The 19,270-nt window shown below is 41.2% G+C and overlaps 1 protein-coding gene across 2 annotated transcripts in view; it reads right to left on the bottom strand.

The window, feature by feature from the left end:
* GLT1D1 (glycosyltransferase 1 domain containing 1) overlaps positions 1 to 16,835 on the bottom strand; it is a 38,176-nt gene extending 21,341 nt beyond the window's left edge. Inside the window, exons 1-6 of one of the 2 annotated variants that reach the window (XM_087942989.1) lie at positions 16,746 to 16,835; positions 13,911 to 14,059; positions 10,807 to 10,912; positions 9,061 to 9,112; positions 3,309 to 3,345; positions 2,375 to 2,431 (exon numbers count right to left, since the gene is read on the bottom strand). In XM_087942989.1, coding sequence (XP_087799115.1) covers positions 2,375 to 2,431; positions 3,309 to 3,345; positions 9,061 to 9,112; positions 10,807 to 10,912; positions 13,911 to 14,059; positions 16,746 to 16,813 — 469 coding nt within the window. In that variant the 5' untranslated portion in view covers positions 16,814 to 16,835. The remainder of the gene's footprint in view (positions 1 to 2,374; positions 2,432 to 3,308; positions 3,346 to 9,060; positions 9,113 to 10,806; positions 10,913 to 13,910; positions 14,060 to 16,745) is intronic. The other variant, XM_087942990.1, reaches the window with a different exon arrangement.
* Positions 16,836 to 19,270: the final 2,435 nt, after the last annotated feature.

Raw genomic sequence — 19,270 nt, forward strand, 5'->3', positions numbered from 1 at the left:
GAAGGAGAGAGGAGAAAGAAAGGGGGGAGAGAGAAAGAAAAATAAAGGAGAGAGGGAGAGAGAGGGAGAGAGGAGAGAAGAGAAAGGAGAAAGGAAAAAGAGAAATAGGACAGAGGAGAGAGAAAGGAGAGACGAGAGAGAGAGAGAGAGAGAGAGAGAGAGAGAGAGAGAGAGAGAGAGGAGAAGGAGAGAGAGAAAGGAGAGAGGGAGAGGGAGAGGAGAGAAAGAGAAAGAGGAGAGGAAGAGAGAGAGGAGAGAAAGAGATTTGATATATATAAACGGTTCCGTTTTTCTGAAGAATTTGCAGCTGCCTCATTAAGCGTCAGTGGGAACCAGGCGACGCTAGAAAGCAGCAGACGTCAGAAGACGAGCGATAGAAAACGTGAAAAGGGGAAAAAAAGGAAGAAAAAAACCCCAGTCCAAATAGCTCAATTACCAAAAAGGAGCTGAAAAGAAAAGAAGGGTTGGGGGAGAACAAAACAAAACAAAACGAGATTCATAATCAAAATGTCCTTAGTGCTCCATAAAGCACGGAGCCATTTCTGCTCGATAGTAAAGAAGCCAAAATTACCCTTAATGCAATTTTAATATTCCACGGAGGTCTAAACCATTTCCAATTTTAACCTATGTTCTTCTTCCAATTTTAACCCTCTTTTTCTTCTTCTTCTTCTTCTATAGAGGTAACTTGTTCACTGTATTCACAGCAGCGAAAAGCTGCATTTAAAAAACAACAATGAGGAATTCTTTGCAGCGGGATGACCTTTTCTTATTCTTTTTTACTTTGTCGTCCTTCACAAACGCACAGCAACACAACGCAACCTGTGAGTATTTTAAAGCTGCTCTGGTCCCCCCCCCACCCCTTCCTGTCTCTTGAAAGTATTCTCGGCAAATACAGGCGCTCCTTGACTTACGACCGCCATGGAGGCCCAACATTTCTGCTGCTAAAGGGAGACGTCTGTTAAATGACATTTGCCCCATTTTATGATCTGTCTTGCCACCGTTGTTAAGCGAATCCCTGCAGAGCTGAAGTTGCTAACCCAGTCGTTAAGTGAATCTCTCTCTCTCTCTCTCTCTCTCTCACACACACACACACACACTCGACTTTGCCTGTCAGAAGGTCACAAAAAGGGAATCTCGCGAACCCCGGGACGCTGCCAATCATCATAACTAGGAGTCCCGTCGGTATTTCGATCACGTCGGGGGTTGGGATTCAAATTCTTTTAACAACTGGTTCTGTGGGCGTGGTTAGGTGGGCGTGGTCATGTGGCTGGGTGGGCATGGCTTCTTTTTTGGCAGCCCCTTTTGCCTCCTGGGCCTCAGGGGATCCTGGCACAGCTGGTCATCGGAACAGCTGATCGTCGGGACGGAGGGGAAAAAAAGAAATACTTTAAGGAGTGACTGGGCAGGGGGAACACAGTCAGCGATGTCGGGCATGCACCTCAATGTGGCGCATGCGCGATAAGGACTGACTGGGCAAGGAGAGGAGGGGCTGGCGGAGAGGGGTGGGGCCATCCAGGGGCGCGATTGGCCGGTTCTCTGAACTGCATAGAATCATAACAACCGGTTCTATAAAACCAGTCCAAACCGGTAGAATCCCACCCTGGATCATGGGGGGAGGAGGGAGGCCTGCAATGGTCGTAAGTGTGAAGAACGGTCACTAGACGAACTGTTGTAAGTCGAGGACAGCAGGGATAGGTGAACTGAGGGGGATCGATTTGAAGTGTTTTGCGTCTTCCCAAGGCGACAGGGTGGTAGAATCCGTGACGACAATTTCCATCAGCCTGGCAGGGGAGGCCGGGAGCCGCAGCTGATTGACAGATCATGTTGTAGTGATGTTGGAGACCTTTTATCGGATTTCTCTTGATTACCGATTAACAGAGTTGGAAAGGAACCTATAGGTCATCTAGTCCACACACACACCTCCGCCCAAGCAGGAGACCCTACACCATTTCTGACCAATGGCAGTCCAGTCTCTTCTTGAAAACCTCCAGGGATGAAGCTCCCACAATTACCATTATGGTTTCCTGGGCATTTTTTCTTCTCTTTCCTTTCCTACTCCTTTCTTCTCCTTCCTCATTTATTTCTTTTCCTTTCCTTTTCCCATCCATTTAGCACCTCCCCTCTTCCTTCCCTCCCCTTTCCACCTTTCCCTTTTCTTCCCTTCCCTCTCATCCCATCCTCTTTTCTTTCCCTTCCCTTTTCCTTCCCTTTCCTTCTCTTCCCTTCCCTCCTTTCCATTCCTTTCCCCTTTCTCCCTCTCCTGCTCCCTCTCCTTCTCCCTCCCTTTCCCAGTTCTCCAAAAAGAAAGACATTTGTTCTCAGAAAGCCTTTTACTAGAAATTATGGGACATTTTATGCTTGTATGCATTTTTACCTGCCCTCTGCAGAAATCCAGCCCAGTTATGCCGCCTGTTTGGAAGGCTCACGATCCCTAGAAATGAGATGGGTCATGCATTCAATTTCCTTTCCAAAAGCAAGCCAGGGCAAGCTTCTCAGGAGGATGTTTTCATTTGGTCTTTTTTTTTTAATTGAAACATTTAAACAAGAAGATAAATATGAAGACAAACTAATAGAAAGTAAGGGGGGGGAGACTAAAGAAAAACAAATCAAATGTGTGTGCCAAACCTTTAAACAAGAGAATAAGAACCAAGACAAAGTAATATAAGAGAGAGAAAAGAAAATGAAAGAACTCAAAGAAAAAGCCAAAAAGTACAAGCAAAAAAAAAGCAGGAAAGGAAGGAAGGAAGGAAGGAAGGAAGGAAGGAAGGAAGGAAGGAAGGAAGGAAGGAAGGAAGGAAGGAAGGAGAAAGAAAGAAAGAAAGAAAGAAAGAAAGAAAGAAAGAAAGAAAGAAAGAAAGAAAGAAAGAAAGAAAGAAAGAAAGAAAGAAAGGGGAAGGAATGGAGGGATGGAAGGAGGGAGGATGGAAAGAAGCAAAAAGAAAGAAGAGGAAGGAATAGGAAAAAAGAAAGTGAATCAGTGGATGGAAGAAAGGAGGGAGGGAGGGATGGAAAAAAGAAAGTGGCTTCTAATATTCTTCACAGCTGTTAAAAGTACAAATATATTTTAACCTCTCTCCAAAATTACATCGTATTGCTCTTCTTTCTCTGATCTGTCTTACCTAATCCTCAAAACCAGAGATCGCAAGTTCATTTTCTTCTTGTTTTTATGCAAAAAAAAAAAAAACCAAAACCCAAACAAACCATAAGAGGCTTCAAGGGACAGCAGGTGGTTGGTTCTCATTTGGAAGAAAGACAGAAATAGGAACTAGTTTGCCAGGGGCAAAAAGAGGATTTTGGAAAATACTTACCTTGAGCTTGGACACAGATGTTGTTCCTGATTTGAGGCTTTGCAAATTAATAATAAAAACAAAAACAAATCCAAAAAACACAGGGGAAAAGCAGGTTAATCACTGTAATCAAAGGGGCAAGGCAATCTTTTGCAAAACAGTTCAAATTTCAGAGATTTGCTCTTCAAAATGTATGCAAAGAGAGGTAAACAAAAATAAATAAATGAGATTCTTGACTCTGCAAGGAACATCCTGGTTGCTGCCCTCAATTCATCCTTGACCCCCCAGTCACTCCTCTTAAAAAGGAAGGTCTGTATCATCTATATAAAGTCCCTCCATTTCGGCAGGTGGAAAATAATTAGACACAAGTAGACTTGGGGGAAAAGTGCAGAGAAGAGCAACTAAGATGATCAAAGGCCTGGAGACTAAACCATATGAAGAACGGCTGCAGGATTTGGGTCTGGCTAGTCTAGAGAAGAGAAGAATTAGGGGGACATGATAGCAGTGTCCCAATGTTTGAGGGCAGGGGTGGGTTTCTACCGGTTTTGTCCACCTCTGTAGAACCGGTAGCTCTGAAGAGCAGCAGACATAAAACTGGTTCTAGGTCTGATGTTTTTGCCCACCCACCCACCTGGGCTCTTACCTGATCTTTATTTCCTAATTTTTCAACTTCAGCTGCCAAACGAAGCACAGCTTCAGTTAAAAAAAGCAGGAAAAGAGGGCTGTTTCAAAGGCTGCTCCTCTGCAGCAGGGAACCACATCATAAATCACCGAACCTCGTAAATCCCAAACCGGTAGTTAACCCTGTCGTATCCCACTCCTGTTTGAGGGGCTACCACAAAGAAGAGGGAGTCAAGCTATTCTCCAAAACACCTGAAGGCAGGACAACAAACAATGGGTGGGAACTAATCAAGGAGAGAAGCAAATTAGAACTCAGGATAAATTTCCTGACAGTTAGAACAATTAATCAGTGGAACAACTTGCCTCCAGAAGTTGTAAATGCTCCAACACTGGAAGTTTTTAAGAAGAGATTAGATAACCACTTGTCTGAAATGGTGTAGGTTTCCTGCCTAAACAGGGGGTTGGATTAGAAGCACACAATAGATACAAACTCAACCGCACCAAACTTGATTGCAGGAAATATGACTTCAGCAACCGAGTGGTCAATGTCTGGAATACTCTACCTGACTCTGTGGTTTCTTCCCCAAACCCCAAAAACTTTAACCTTAGACTGTCTACTATTGACCTCACCCCTTTCCTAAGAGGTCTGCAGGGGGCGTGCATAAGCGCACCAACGTGCCTACCGTCCCTGTCCTATTTTTTCTTTTTTTTATTTGTATCCATTTCATGTATTCATAACCATGTTTATACTTATACCTGTTATCTAATACTTGCTTGACAAATAAATAGATAATTATTTATTATTTAATTATTTAAATTATTTAATTATTAGATAAGAGGATAAATAGGACTGCAGAAAAAATAATTACTACCCACCTGCCTTCAGTTGAGGACCTGTATCTTGCATGAGTCAAAAACAGGGCTGTGAAAATACCTACAGACCCCTCATATCCCGGACATAAACTGTTTCAACTCCTTCCCTCAAAACGACACTATAGGGCTCTGCACACCAGAACAACTAGACACAAGGAGAGTTTTTCCCCGAAAGCCATCACTCTGCTAAACAAATAATTCCCTCAACACTGTTCAACTATTTACAAAGTGTACACTACTATTACTGTTAATCTTCTCACCACTCCTTATCACCCACCCTCCCACTTGACTGTTTCCTAGTATGATTTGATTGTTGATTGTACCCTATGACTATCATTAAGTGTTGTACGTTATGATTCTTGACTCTTGATGAATGTACCTTTTCTTTATGTATACTGAGAGTATTTACACCAAGACAAATTCCTTGTGTGTCCAATCACACTTGGCCAATTAAGAATTCTATTCTATTCTATTCTATTCTGTTCTGTATTCTATTCTATTCTATTCTATTCTATATTCTATTCTATAGAATATAAAATATATTCTATTCTGTTCTATATTCTATTCTATTCTATTCTATTCTATTCTATTCTATTCTATATTCTATTCTATTCTATTCTATTCTATTCTATTCTATTCTACTCTACTCTATTCTAGTCTACTCTACTCTAGTCTACTCTATCTAGTCTACTCTACTCTATTCTACATCTCTAATCTCCTATTCTATTCTATTTTATTTTATTCTACTCTACTCTAATCTCCTATTCTATTCTATTCTATTCTATTCCACTCTACTCTAATGTAATCTAATCTAATCTCTATTCTATTCTATTCTACTCTACTCTACTCTACTCTACTCTACTCTACTCTATATTCTATTCTATTCTATTCTATTCTATTCTATTCCATTCCATTCCATTCCATTCCATTCCATTCCATTCTCTATTCTATTCTATTCTATTCTATTCTATTCTATTCTATTCTATTCCATTCCATTCCATTCCATTCCATTCTCTATTCCATTCTCTATTCTATTCTATTCTATTCTATTCCATTCCATTCCATTCCATTCCATTCCATTCCATTCCATTCCATTCCATTCTAAATAACTAAATAAATAAACCTCCAAGCTGTCTATTCTATTCTAATTCTAATTCTATTTGATTCCCATAAAGAAATTTCCATTGGGGACAGAAGCAATGGGTGGAAACTAATCAAGGAGAGAAGCAACCTAGAACTAAGGAGAATTTTCCTAACAGTGAGGACAATCCATCATGATATTGATGTCAATCATGATGGTCGTATTCCAGTATTTGAGGGGCTGCCACAAAGAAGAGGGGAGTCAACTTATTTTCTAAAGCACCAGAAGGCAAGAAACAACGGATGGAAACAGATCAAGGAGAGAAGCAACCTGGAATTCAGGAGAACCATCCTAACAGTGAGGACAATGAATCAGTGGAACAGCTTGCCACTAGAAATAGTGGCTGCTCCATCACTGGTGGTTTTTAAGAAGAGACTGGACAGCCGCTTGTCTGACATGGTATAGATTCTCCTGCTTGAGCAGGGGGCTGGACTAGAAGACCTCCAAGGTCCCTTCCAGCTCTATTCTATTCTAAGTAGCACACGACCATCAGATGCTCCAATGGTCCTAAAGTGTGAAAAATGTCACAAAATGAATGGCTGCAAGTTGAGAACTGTTTTTCTTTTCATTTTGGGCTTTGACCCTATGCAGGCCATTCAGAAATATATTCAAGGAAAGGAAGGAATAAATAAAGATCTCAATGCTGGCTTTAAAAACTGGGCAGTCTAAAGACACAGCTAAGAAGATGAAGCTGCCTAGATATCTGGTAAAAATTACCCCTTTAAAAAAAACAACTGCTTGTCGGGTGACATCAGAAGCTAATCAGAGCTGACAGCCCTCAATCAGCTTCAATCAATATTTGTGGTAAGCGGCAATCAATTCCTGTAACTTGATACAATTATCAGGATTTTAGCAAAGCAGATTTTTAAGAGAGAGAGGAGAGAGAGAGAGAGAGAGACAGGCAGACAAGAGAGAGAAAGAGTGGGGGGAGAAAGAGAGAAAGAAAAAGAAAGAGAAAGAGAGAGAGAAAGAATGAGAGAGAGAAAAGAGGAGGAGAAAAAGAGAAAGATAGAGAATGAGAGAGAATTAAAGAGAGAGAATGAGAGAGGAGAGAGAGAAAAGAGAGAGACAGAGGAGAGAGGAGAGAAAGAAAAAGAGAATGAGAGAGAGAATTAGAATGAGAGAAAGAGAAGCAAGAGAGGAGAGAGAGAGAAAGAGGAGAGGAGAGAGAGAAAGAGAATGGGAGAGAGAGAGAAGAGAAGAGAGGAGAGAAAGAAGAAAGAAAGGAGAGAGAAAGAAGAGAGAGAGAGTCATTCTCCAGCACTATTTTTCTACCTTTTATTAGACTTGTTTGTCTTCCTGGGCAACTGAGAAACCCCCACTGTCATCGTTACGGTGGTTAAAAAAAAATCAAAAGAAAGAAAAAAGAAACAAGAATAGTTAATGAAAGCCGCGGGTTCAGAGAGTTGGAGGGGGAAAAAGACGGTTGCCCACAAAAGAGGCTTAATTTATTTTCGAGGCAGAGAATCATAGCAGTAGAGGGCACTTATCTAGAGTAGTTCTTTTTGAAGGTATCAAAACAAATTAAAGCCCTGTCTGTGATTGCTATCAAATACTGTATTTACACAAAAAGCCATTCTCCTCCAAGTCTCCAGCATGCTGAACCAAATCTGTCTTTTTATGTTAGGCATGCAAAATAACCGCTTTCAAGCCAGACACAAGCCTAAATTAGCTCCCCCAGCCTCAAGTGTTTCTAGCTTCATTCAGGTTGCAAATCCCATTCCCAATGGCTCTTAACCTTGGTTTGCCAAATGCACAGGTAAGTCCCAAAGTTAGCAGCCTTCTTGCCCCCACCCGGTTTTAAAAAGCGTACTTTGGAATTGCAGACAATTGCTGCATCTGAATTCTGCAAGGATGGGATGCTGATTTGTGTGAGCCAAGGGGCGGTACACCATTGAGTGAGTGTGTGTGTGTGTGTACAGATGCGAGCACAGAAATGAATAAAATGAGGTTTGCAGAAAGTTGAATTGGACCATGGTTTGCCAAGAGGAGAAAGGTGAAAGGCTGAAGGAGGAGGAGGAGAAAGTTCTAAAGTTCATGTGCTGATGGAGAAAAAGAAAAAGAGGAAAAGGAAGAGATACCTATAATTAACAATGATGATGATGATGATGATGATGATGATGATGAACAGAATTGGAAGGGACCTAAAGAACTGGCATTTGAGACTTCATGTTATGAACAAACGACAGGATTCAAGAACCAAGAAACACGTAGCTTCTTCTGAGTGGTTTCCTTTATGTTCCTCGCCTTCAGACAGAATCTTGCCAGACTAAGGCAATTATTCCCATCATTAAAGATATGATCAACAGATTAACAGAGTTGGAAGGGACCTTGTAGGTCATCTAGTCCAACATCTCCCCCCCTACCCAAGCAGGACACCCTGCCTACACCATTTCTGACAGAAGGCAGTCCAGTCTCTTCTTAAAAGCCTCCAGTGATGAAGCTCCCACAACGTCTGAAGGCAACTTCTGTTCCATCGGTTGATTGTTCTCACTGTCAGAAAATTCCTCCTTATTTCTAGGTTGAATCTCTCCTTGATCAGTTTTCCATCCGTTATTCCTCATCTGGCCTTCAGGTGCTTTAGAAAATAGCTTGGCCCACTTCCTCCTCTCTGGGGCAGCCCCTCAAATATTGGAAGGCTGCTCTCCTGTCTCCCCTGGTCCTTCTCTTTCCTAGACTACCCAGGCCCAGTTCCTGCAACCATTCATCATATGTTTTAGTCTCCAGTCCCCTAATCATCCTGGTTGCTCTTCTCTGCACTCTTTCTAGAGTCTCAACATCTTTTTTATAACGTGGTGACCAAAACTGGATGCAGGATTCTAGGTGTGATCTTACTGAGACTTTATAGAGTGGTATTAGTACCTCCCTTGATCAAGAAGAGGACAAGATGTAGCTTCAAAGCTGATCAATTTCTGTCTTTTCACATGAATGTCAAATGTGTTTTTACCACTGAAGGTCCAGGAAGTGGAGGAGGAGGATTGGTATGACATAAGCCAGGTGTGCAAAATCCTTGCAGAAGAACTTCAAGCTCGAAGCCAAAAAGGTTCAACATCAAGGGGAATTAAATTAAATTAAATTAAAATTTAAAAAAGAGAAAGAGACAAAATAAAAACTTCATGCATCCCCAGCCTCACCTACCCAATGCATTGCAGCTGCTTCTTTCATGGCTTCGGTGAAGGACACAGCAAACCTAGAGACATGGAGAAGAAAATACTTATGAACACAGTGGACTTGTTTTTTAGTATATATTTTATTTTTATTCATAAACATTTTGAATAGAATGTATTGTCAGGGCATATCATTTACAAAAAAGCAAAGGAAAAACAAACAGAAGTATCAACATATATACTGATAATACTAATACTAATACTACTAATAATAATAATAGTGTAACAACATAGTTTTAACTAAGTTTCCCTTTGTATTAGCTTATTTATACTTCTGTTAATTATATCATGTTTATAATTATCAACCCTCTTTGTATTTAATTCATACATAGCAATGATCTTTCTTTGCCTAATTTCTACCTCTTATCTCTAAGCCCTCGTAAAATCTGTTCCATGTTAAGTAATATTCTGTGTCTTCTTCATCCTTTATTTTTACTGTCAATCTATCCATCTCTGCACAGTCTAGTATTTTCTGAATTACATCCTCATCTGAAGAGGTGTTTACATGATGGACTTTTTGATAGACTCAAAAGCACAATCCAATTTAAGATCTTTCTGTTCACAGCAAAAGGGACTCTTTTTAGACTCTTTAACCTCTCTTTTCATCCAGAGTGGTTCCCCAAACTGGAGCCTTTGACAAAATAGGCTCTGTATCTTAGGATTCCACCACCCAAGTGTCCATAGTTGAGATCTTTCCAAGATGAAGCCTTGAAGAAGGTTGACTTATAGAATAGAATAGAATTCCTTATTGGCCAAGTGTGATTGAACACACGAGTAATTTGTCTTTGGTGCATAAGCTGTCAGTGTACATAAAAGAAAATATACATTTGTCAAGAGTCAAGAATCATCAGGCACAACACTTAATAATAGTCATAGGGTACAAATAAGCAATCAAATCATACTAGGAAACAGTCAATAAAAATCGTTAGGATACAAGCCACAAAGTTACAGTCATACAGTCACAAGTGGGAGGGGAAGGGTGATAAGGAGTGATGAGAAGATCAATAGTAATAGTAGTGCAGACTTTGTAAATAGTTGGACAATGTTGAGGGAATAAATAAAATAAAATACATTCATCAAGAATCATCAAGATACAACACTTAGCGATAGTCATAGGTTACTAATAAGCAATCAAATCATACCAGGGAACAAATAAAACAATATAAATTGTAAAGATACAAGCAACACGGTTATAATTATAAGTTGGAAGACATAGGTAATAGGAAGGATGAGAAGAATAATAGTAATACAGTCTTACTAAATAGTTGGACAGTGTTATTCTATAGATCCTCTGCTCCAGCCTAAGGAAGGTCCAAACCAGGGTCTCCAACTTGGCAACTTTAAGACTTGTGGACTTCAACTCCCAGAATTCCTCAGCCTACTGGCTGAGGAATTCTGGGAGTTGAAGTCCACAAGTCTTAAAGTTGCCAAGTTTGGAGACCTCTGGTCCAAACTATGGAGATTTTCAATCATCCCAGTCATGGTTAACCCCAAAGGTGCTTTTCCAAAAAGGCAACTGGACTTTCTTGGTTTCGCTTCTCATCGAAGAACTGAAGAAACTCGCGGAGCAAAATGCTTTCAATGAAAACCCCAAGAAAATCCAGTGGCCTTTTGGAAAAAAAAAAACACCAACAACTTTGGGATAAAGGTCCAAATCGATTTGGATTGATTCATGATAGGATAATAAGGAGGAGGAGTAAGAGGAACATTTCTTTACCTGGCTTCATCCAACACCTTCTCCATAATTTGGGCCTTCTCCTCATTTTTGACGTCTTCATTAACATCTGTGCCTCCAAAGATAATCCCAAAAGGAACGGGACTTCCTGAAAACATGGAGAATTTCAACAGTTCTTCAATAGTTAATCCAGTGGCACAGACGGTGCCACTTGGCCCACCGAACTTAACTCTGGGAATAAATGTTGGCTGACACCTTTCCAAAGAGACTAAAACACATGAAGAATGTTTGCAGGAAATGGGTATGTCTAGCTTAATGAAAAGAAGGATTAGAGGTGACATGATGGCAGTCTTCCAGGATTTGAGGGGCTGCCCCAAAGGAAAGGGAGTCAACCTATTCTCCAAATAGGCACCTGAAGGCAGGACAAGAAAAAATGGATGGAAACAAATCAAGGAGAGAAGCCACTTGGAATTAAGGAGAAACTTCTTAACAGTGAGGACAATCAACCAGTGGAACTACTTGCCTCCAGAAATTGAGGGCGCTCCATCACTGGATGTTTTTAAGAAGAGACTAGACAGACACCTATCTGAGTTGGTATCTCCTGCTTGAGCAGGGGGCTGGACTAGAAGCCCTCTAAGGTCTCTTCCAGATTCTGTTCTATTTCTTTCCTATTGTATTCCTTATTCTATTCTATTCTATTCTATTCTATTCTATTCTATTCCTTATTCTATTCCTTATTCTATTCTATTCTATTCCTTATTCTATCCTATTCCTTATTCTATTCTATTCTATTCTATTCTATTCCTTATTCTATCCTATTCCTTATTCTATTCTATTCTATTCTATTCTATTCTATTCCTTATTCTATTCTATTCTATTCCTTATTCTATCCTATTCCTTATTCTATTCTAATTCTATTCCTTATTCTATTCTATTCTTTTCTTTTCTATTCTATTACCTATTCTATTCTATTCTATATTCTGTTCTGTTCTCCTGTTTGAGCTAGACTAGAAGATCTCCAAGATCCCTTCCAACTTTATTCCGATTGATTGATCTCCTCTTAGAAGTAGGGCATGTGTTGAAGCACTCCAAAGTCCACCCCCTCCCCATTGGAAGGTGCTTGCAAATCCAGGTAGTCAACTTACAACCATTTGTTTAGCAACTGTTCCAAGTCACAATGACATAAAAAAAAGTGACTCGCAAGTGGTCCTCACACTTACAACCATTGCAGCATCCCCATGGACATGCAAGCACAATTAAAAATCGCAACCGCTACGGATTTATGACCCTTGCAAATGGGGTTCATGTAATTCTTCGTTTGTGACCTTCCCAGCTGGCTTCCAACAAGCAAAAATCAATGGAAGGAACCCAGATCAATGGAAGGAACCGCATGATTCACTTAACAACCGCAGATTTGCTTAGCAACCTCCCCCCCCCAAAGGTCATAAAATCAGCAGTGAAAATTCCAGCCGCAACGTATAGTCGTAATATGAGGAGCACCTCTGCTTTCTATCATTGCACCTCTGGGTTTTGATTTTTTGCAAGGACGGCTCTCCGCTTGCTTTCTTCTTCCACGCGTCATCCTCGTTTAACAGCCATCATTCATTGAGGTCATTAAGCAAAATAATCACCGAGTGAAACATTGACCGTGTCAACTCATAAAACATTTCTCTGGGTTTTTTTAGAGTTGCCAACAGAAAGGGAGCAGTGCAGCAGCCTGCAAAACCGAAAGTGCATTCCATAAATATTTCTTCAAAGATAGTAACTAGGTGACCGAAGTTTCTGCCAGGCAAATATCTAACTGGAGAGCATGATTGATGACTCTTGGCTATGGATGTGTCCCATTGGAGAATATAAATTAGGATACACCCAGAGGGGTGGAGGGAAAAACCAGGGTCAAAGGTGACAATGAATGATGTGTCTCAGAGTTGGCTACACCCAGGCAGTGCCAGCATGTTAACTCTCAATAAATCCTTTTTAAGTTTTGGAAGTTTGGCTTGAGACTGACAGGCTGGGCTCACAAGCCTGTTTCCTCTTTCCTTTGTTTAACAGGCCTACAAAGGTTATCAGTGCAAGGACAGATTGCCAAGTTAGTTTCTCCTCCCCATTGTGGCTGCAAACAGTCACTAAGCAAGGCTGTCACAAAATATGAGGACCACCCATATTAACTCTCTGCGCCCTGGTGTTCCTTTTGGGGCAGGCGGGGGAAGGAAAAGGGGCTTTTAGCAGTGTTAAGTGCTCTTTTCAAACAAAAATCTGAGGCCAGCCATCTCTCAGATTGTCTTTGGCCAAATGGGAGCCACTTATCTTCTCCAACCTGTTCCCACCATGCCAGCCTTGTGGTTACAAAGAAGAGCAATTTGCATTGTGTCTTTTCAAATCAAGCATCCCTCTGCTGTCAACAGGGATGCTCAAAAGCAGTGATGCTAACAAAAACTATAAACCTCCTTTAAAAAAAAAACACACAGCCATTAGAAGAGTGGAAGGGGAGGGGAGAAAACAATTAACTGGGCAGTTTTACACCCCATTAAGCTAACAAACAGGAGCGGTGATGGCAGCTAATTAGGGAACAAGGCTGCTTTTAAATTCTAGGTAGAATGAGTTCACTTGTTAAAAAGGAATCAGGTAAACTGTCAAGAACTGGCAGAGGAATCCATGACCTATTTTACCAGCTGTTCTCCAGTGTCTGCTTTGCTGGAGAGGTTGGTCAGATGCTCCAGCATCTCTGGACATCAACCGTTGAGGAAGGGGGGGAAATGCAGGCAGACAAGGAAAGCAATAAGTCACTGATGTTGAAATGCCAATGAAAAGCATCTTTTGGAGAGGAGAAATCAACAGATGGCTTCTGTTGAATCCTGGACTTATTCTCATGTTAAAATGGAGATTTCAAGTCATAGAAAGAAAAAAAATGGGGCCCAAGAACAAATCCACAGTGCAAAACATCTACATAACCAGTAGAGGGTAGCAGAGAGATACAGAAAAACTAGGTCTTTGCCTCCACCTAGGGGTTATACATATTATTGCAGCCCAGTTATAACAGACTTATCAAAGCTATTGCACACATTTTAGAAGAGCAATTTATTAGGCTTTTGTCAAAAAACAAACAACACTGGTTCCCCTTTTGAAACCAAGAGCCCTTATCTTACCTTGAAGGAGCCTTCCAGCTTTAAAGAGATGGATGCCCAGAGCTGCCTCCAATTTCTCTGAAGAGATGAGATTGGAAATTGCCAATGGGGACTCATAATCAGAGGTGTCCTTCAAGATACACAAATGCCCAGCAGCTTGTAAATGATCTCTTTGGAAAACAGGAGCAGATGGAATAATGTTTTAAAAAGCAGGATATTAGCATTAATTTCTGCGAGGGAAATAAGGCCATGAAGTTCTACTTCAGGTAGCGTTCCACTTACAACCAAAATTGGGAACAAATTTCCACTATAACACGAATCAGAATTTTTTTTTCTTTCCATTGTACCAATAACCATGATTTACATTCTTGTTCAGATGAATAGGCTTGCAAATTGCCAATGACTTGAAACTAATTTCCTAATGAGACTCAGGAGAGATATTAGCAGCAAAAGGGAAATATATTTAGTTATATAGATCTCTCTTTCCCTCCCTCCCTCCCTATATATAGACAGACAGACAGACCGACAGACAGACACACACACACACACATATACTCTATACACACGCATGCACAGACACACACAGACACACACAAAGAACGATGGCTTTGAGATTTCCAGAAATTGCAGCAAACATTTTCCTTCCAGCATGGATTGTAATTGACCAACGGAACTAAAACATACAATGAACGGCTGCAGGAACTGGGCATGGCTAGTCTAATGAAGAGAAGGACCAGGGGAGACAGGATAGCAGAGTTCCAGTATTTGAGGGGCTGCCCCAGAGAGGGGTCGAGCTATTTTCCAAAGCCCCTGAAGGCCAGACAAGGAACAATGGATGGAAACTGAACAAGGAGAGATTCAACCTGGAAATAAGGAGGAATTTTCTGCCACTGAGAACAATCAACCCATGGAAGAGAAGTTGCCTTCGGAAGTTGTGGGAGCTTCATTCCTGGAAGCTTTCAAGAAGAGACTGGACAGCCCTCTGTCAGAAATGGTGTAGGCTGCTCGGGTTGGACTAGATGACCTACAAAGTCCCTTCCAACTCTGTTGATCTAACTTTTTCCTATTAGGAATATCAAAAACCCATTCTCGATATTCCTTGTGATACTCTATGGAAGTAAAAGCTGGACTTTCAAGAAGCTGCATGGGAAGAGAATTTGCCTGATAATCCGTTGACTTGTTTTCTTAGCTGTCTAATTCCATGCTCAGACGTGCTCTTCAAGAAAGTTCAAATGTTTTTGAACTCTGGCGTTGGAGAGAAAGCCACGTTTGCACATTGTGCATAGAATCAACACACTGGGCGGAGCTAAGATCCAAACGCTTCCTATAAGATGGGTGTGTTACGCACAGACAAATACACATTGTTTGACATCCGTGTTGAAATCTATCTATATATAAGCGAAATACCACTCACGCATCATCACAAAATCTCCAGAACCGTAAAGCCTACAAACTTGAAATTTGGCACCTATGTTCCTCTTGGCTTCTAGGTGCTTGCTAAGAAAGGATTTTTAAAAAAATGACCATCAGAGCATGAGTATTTCCTATATTATTATTATTAACACGCTCTGATGCTAAGGAGTTCTACTCCCCACCTGAAAAGAAATCTCTTCCAAATGCAAAACACAAGCAGAGAAGTTTCAGTTTTAGTTTCAGAGCACCAAGCAGCTTTAGTACAGAACAGTTATTTATTTATTTTATTTATTTGATTTGTCAATCACTTACAATAGGTATGTATAAACATGAGTAAGAATACAGGAAATAGGCACAAATAAATGGAGACAATAGGACAGGGACGGAAGGCATAATGGTACGCTTATGCATGACCCTTACAGACCTCTTAGGAATGGGGTGAGGTCAACAATGGTTAGTTTGAGGTTAAAGGAGTTGGGATTAGGGAGTACATTCCAGGCATTGACCACTCTGTTGCTGAAGTTGTACTTTCTGCAATCGAGTTTGAAGCGGTTTACCTTGAGTTTGTATCTGTTGTGTGCTCTTGTATTGTTGTGGTTGAAGCTGAAGTAGTCATTGACTGGTAGGATATTGTAGCAGATAATTTTGTGTGCTACGCTTAAGTCTAACCCTAGGCAACATAGTTCAAGGTTGTCCAAGCCCAAAATCTCAAGGCTGGTGATATAGTTGATCTAAGCCATGCCCAGCCTCCTTGCTGTCTCCTTGCTCACACAAATACTATTTCAGTTTCCAAACAGCCCTCAACTCTCTCACACACTGACAGGACGCTAGCCAGATGAATACCGATGGATGTTGGTAGGCAGAGGCAGAATTTTCCCCCCTTATTTTCCTCCCAAAAAAAAAAAAAAGAAAGAAAGAAAGAAAGAAAGAAAGAAAGAAAGAAAGAAAGAAAGAAAGAAAGAAAGAAAGAAAGAAAGAAATACATAGATATAGATATACATATTACAGAAAAATACAAAGTATCCAGAAGACAAAACAACCACCCAGGACACGAAATAAGCAGCCAGAATACAAAATAAACACAAAAAAGTTACATTCTCACCACCCGGTTTCTGATTCATCCCCATTATAGATTGAACCAGAAGAGTTTAAAACCCGGGGAACCATTCAACAGGTGCAGCCCAGCTGCTGAAGCCTCCTTGACCCGGGTTTGACGGGTCGTGTGAACCCAGCCAACCACACGGGCTTCCCTTTCCAATCCAGGAGGGGCGTCCCGAGCATCCCCTCCGGCCACTGGCTCTCACACCCACCCCGCACGCTTTGCAGCCTTGCCCGGCTGCACCGGACGAATTCCCGCCTGCCCACCCACGTCTTAACAGCGCTGCAGAGTTTGCACCGGCCTGGTGGGTTTGCAAAGTCGGGCATGGAGGGGGGGCCACTTACTGGATCCTCCGGGCGGTGGTCCCGTTGCCAGTCTGGGCTCGGCCGGGAGCCAGGAGCAATAGTCGCATGGCGAGTTGGCAGCTGTGCCCTACTTCCGGAGAGGTCCCTGGCGGCTTCATTCCCTCTTTTTTCCCGGCACCGGAAGCCAGATGCTCCTCTTCCACTCTTGCCCCCAACTCTATGGTCCCGCTCCCCTTGGCTGCAGCAGTCCGCCTTAACGAAAGTCCACCCCCCCTCTCCCTCCCCCAAGCAACAAGGTGGGAAGCCATGGCGTTCCGCTTTAAAGGGACACTGTTGCTTACTTGTGGCGATTTATTCTATGGTCATTTTTTAATGTTTCACCGACATGAACGGCACACAAATCTGATGAGAGAGAGAGAGAGAGAAAAAGAGATGATAGACACGATAGACACGATAGATATAGATAGACATGATGGATCTGAAAGATAGACAGACATGATAGACATGATAAATAGACATGAGATGATAGACATGGAAGATAGACATGATAGACATTAGATAGATAGACGGACAGACATGATAGACATGAAGGCAGACATGATAGACATGTTAGATAAACATGAAAGAGAGAGAGACATACATGATAGACAAGAAAGATAGACATGATAGACATTAGATAGACAGACAAACATGATAGACATGAAGACAGACATGATAGACATAGATAAACATGAGAGAGACATACATGATAGACAAGAAAGTCATGATAGACATGATAGACATTAGATGGACAGACATGATAGACATGAAGACAGAAGATAGATAGATAGATAGATAGATAGAAACAGACAGACAGACAGACAGGCAGACATGGATGGATGGATGGATGGATGGATGGATGGAATAATTGATGGATGGATGGAGAGATAGACAGACAGACATGGATGGATGGATGGAGACAGACAGACAATATAGACTGCAGAATATCTAAGACCAAATTAAAGAAACTCTTGGATGGATGGGGGGTTTGGCATGGGGGGTGGAGAGACAGACACAGTGTCCTACATTAGGTAGATGATATTCTACTGTGTGTTCTTCATTGTCTCTTATTAAGAAGAAATATTGTATTGAGTGAAATGGTTGCAGAGATGAATTTTTTTAAATAGCCTAGATTAGTGTTTCTCAGCCTCTGTAGTTTTAAGATGTGTGGACTTCAACACCCAGAATTCTCTAGCCCCACAGTTCTGAATTCCTCAAATCCCTTTCAGGTCTCTTAGCAGCAAAAGGAAACATAGAAACATAGACACATGCATGCCTGTGTTTTATTATTCTCTTGCAAACCGACTTAAGCAGTGGGAACAGAAATTAAATTATTGATACAGTAGCCTGATCAATACTTTTTCAGCTGCAGCTGTCAATGAACTGAGCTGTCAAAGGTAAGCAGGATTTTCTCTCTTGTGAATGGCAGATGTCGGAAACTGGACAGCCAATCTGTTGGCTGTGAGTTTCCTTAAAAACCTCTGATTTCTTTCAGTCTCACCACTATATGTATTTGAGGTTTTTTTTCCCTCCCCCCTAGAAGGAAGAGATAGCAGCTAGTTTCTGATTTTAAAGCAAGATTTTTTCGACTTTATCTCTTGAAATATAAAGAAGCGGTTTTATCATCTGATATCTCAAGTCTAAACCCTCTTGCCTCAAGGAAGGCAGGCTTTGAATTCTCTAGCAGAAATCCAAAGAGATAAAACGCTTGGAGGCTGTGAAGTAAAAAGTCTATCATCCACAGCAGCCAACATGGGCATGGCAGTTCAACATCATTGGAAATGTTCCACAATAGAGAAAGCTGGATTGTTTGTGCCTCAAAGCTATGCGGAGAAAAACATAATCGGGTCAATAATCTTGCCGTAACAACAATAACAATGATTCAGATTCCAGCAAAAAAAATCAGATTGAAAAACATATTCTTGCAATAATGATTCAGATTTCAGGAAAAAATATCAGACTCTGGATTGTGCAATTCTTTCTACTGGAGATGCTGACTTATTTACTGACTGGTATTGTATACTATTTGTTTTCTACTGCCATTGTACTTTTCTTCCTGTTTTTCTACATTTTCTATTTCATTCTTACTTCTCCTTATCTACCCAAACTTGTCAATGAAGTGCTGCGTACGCGTTTATTCATTTCCTTTTAAGGTTTGAGAGCATTGCTTTCTGGCTTTCATAAGGCAAATTGATTTGCATTCGTTTATTATTATTAAATTCTTAGAACCCTTCTGGAATCCGGATCCTTAGGGGGAAAAAAACCTGAAACCGCATCCGCTTTTCCCCATTCCAGATAGCAAGAAACAAACTGCGCCAATAGCAAGAAACGAATGAGAAAAATCCCCTTGAGTTTCACTTCTTTGCGAAATTTGGGGACTAGCCAACAGTTGCCCCAAATCCGGCCATCTGTGCCCAGATCCGGTCACTCCGGACAGAAATAAACACCCGTTCGTGTAAAGACAGCCAAGCACACGCACGCAAAGGCACCCCTCCCAACCCCATTCCAAAGCATGCTTAAGCATT

Source organism: Notechis scutatus, chromosome 13 (assembly GCF_049901735.1).
Source record: "Notechis scutatus isolate UNSWTSFEM ecotype Mainland chromosome 13, rNotScu1.2, whole genome shotgun sequence".
NCBI classification, from domain to species: Eukaryota; Metazoa; Chordata; class Lepidosauria; order Squamata; family Elapidae; genus Notechis; species Notechis scutatus.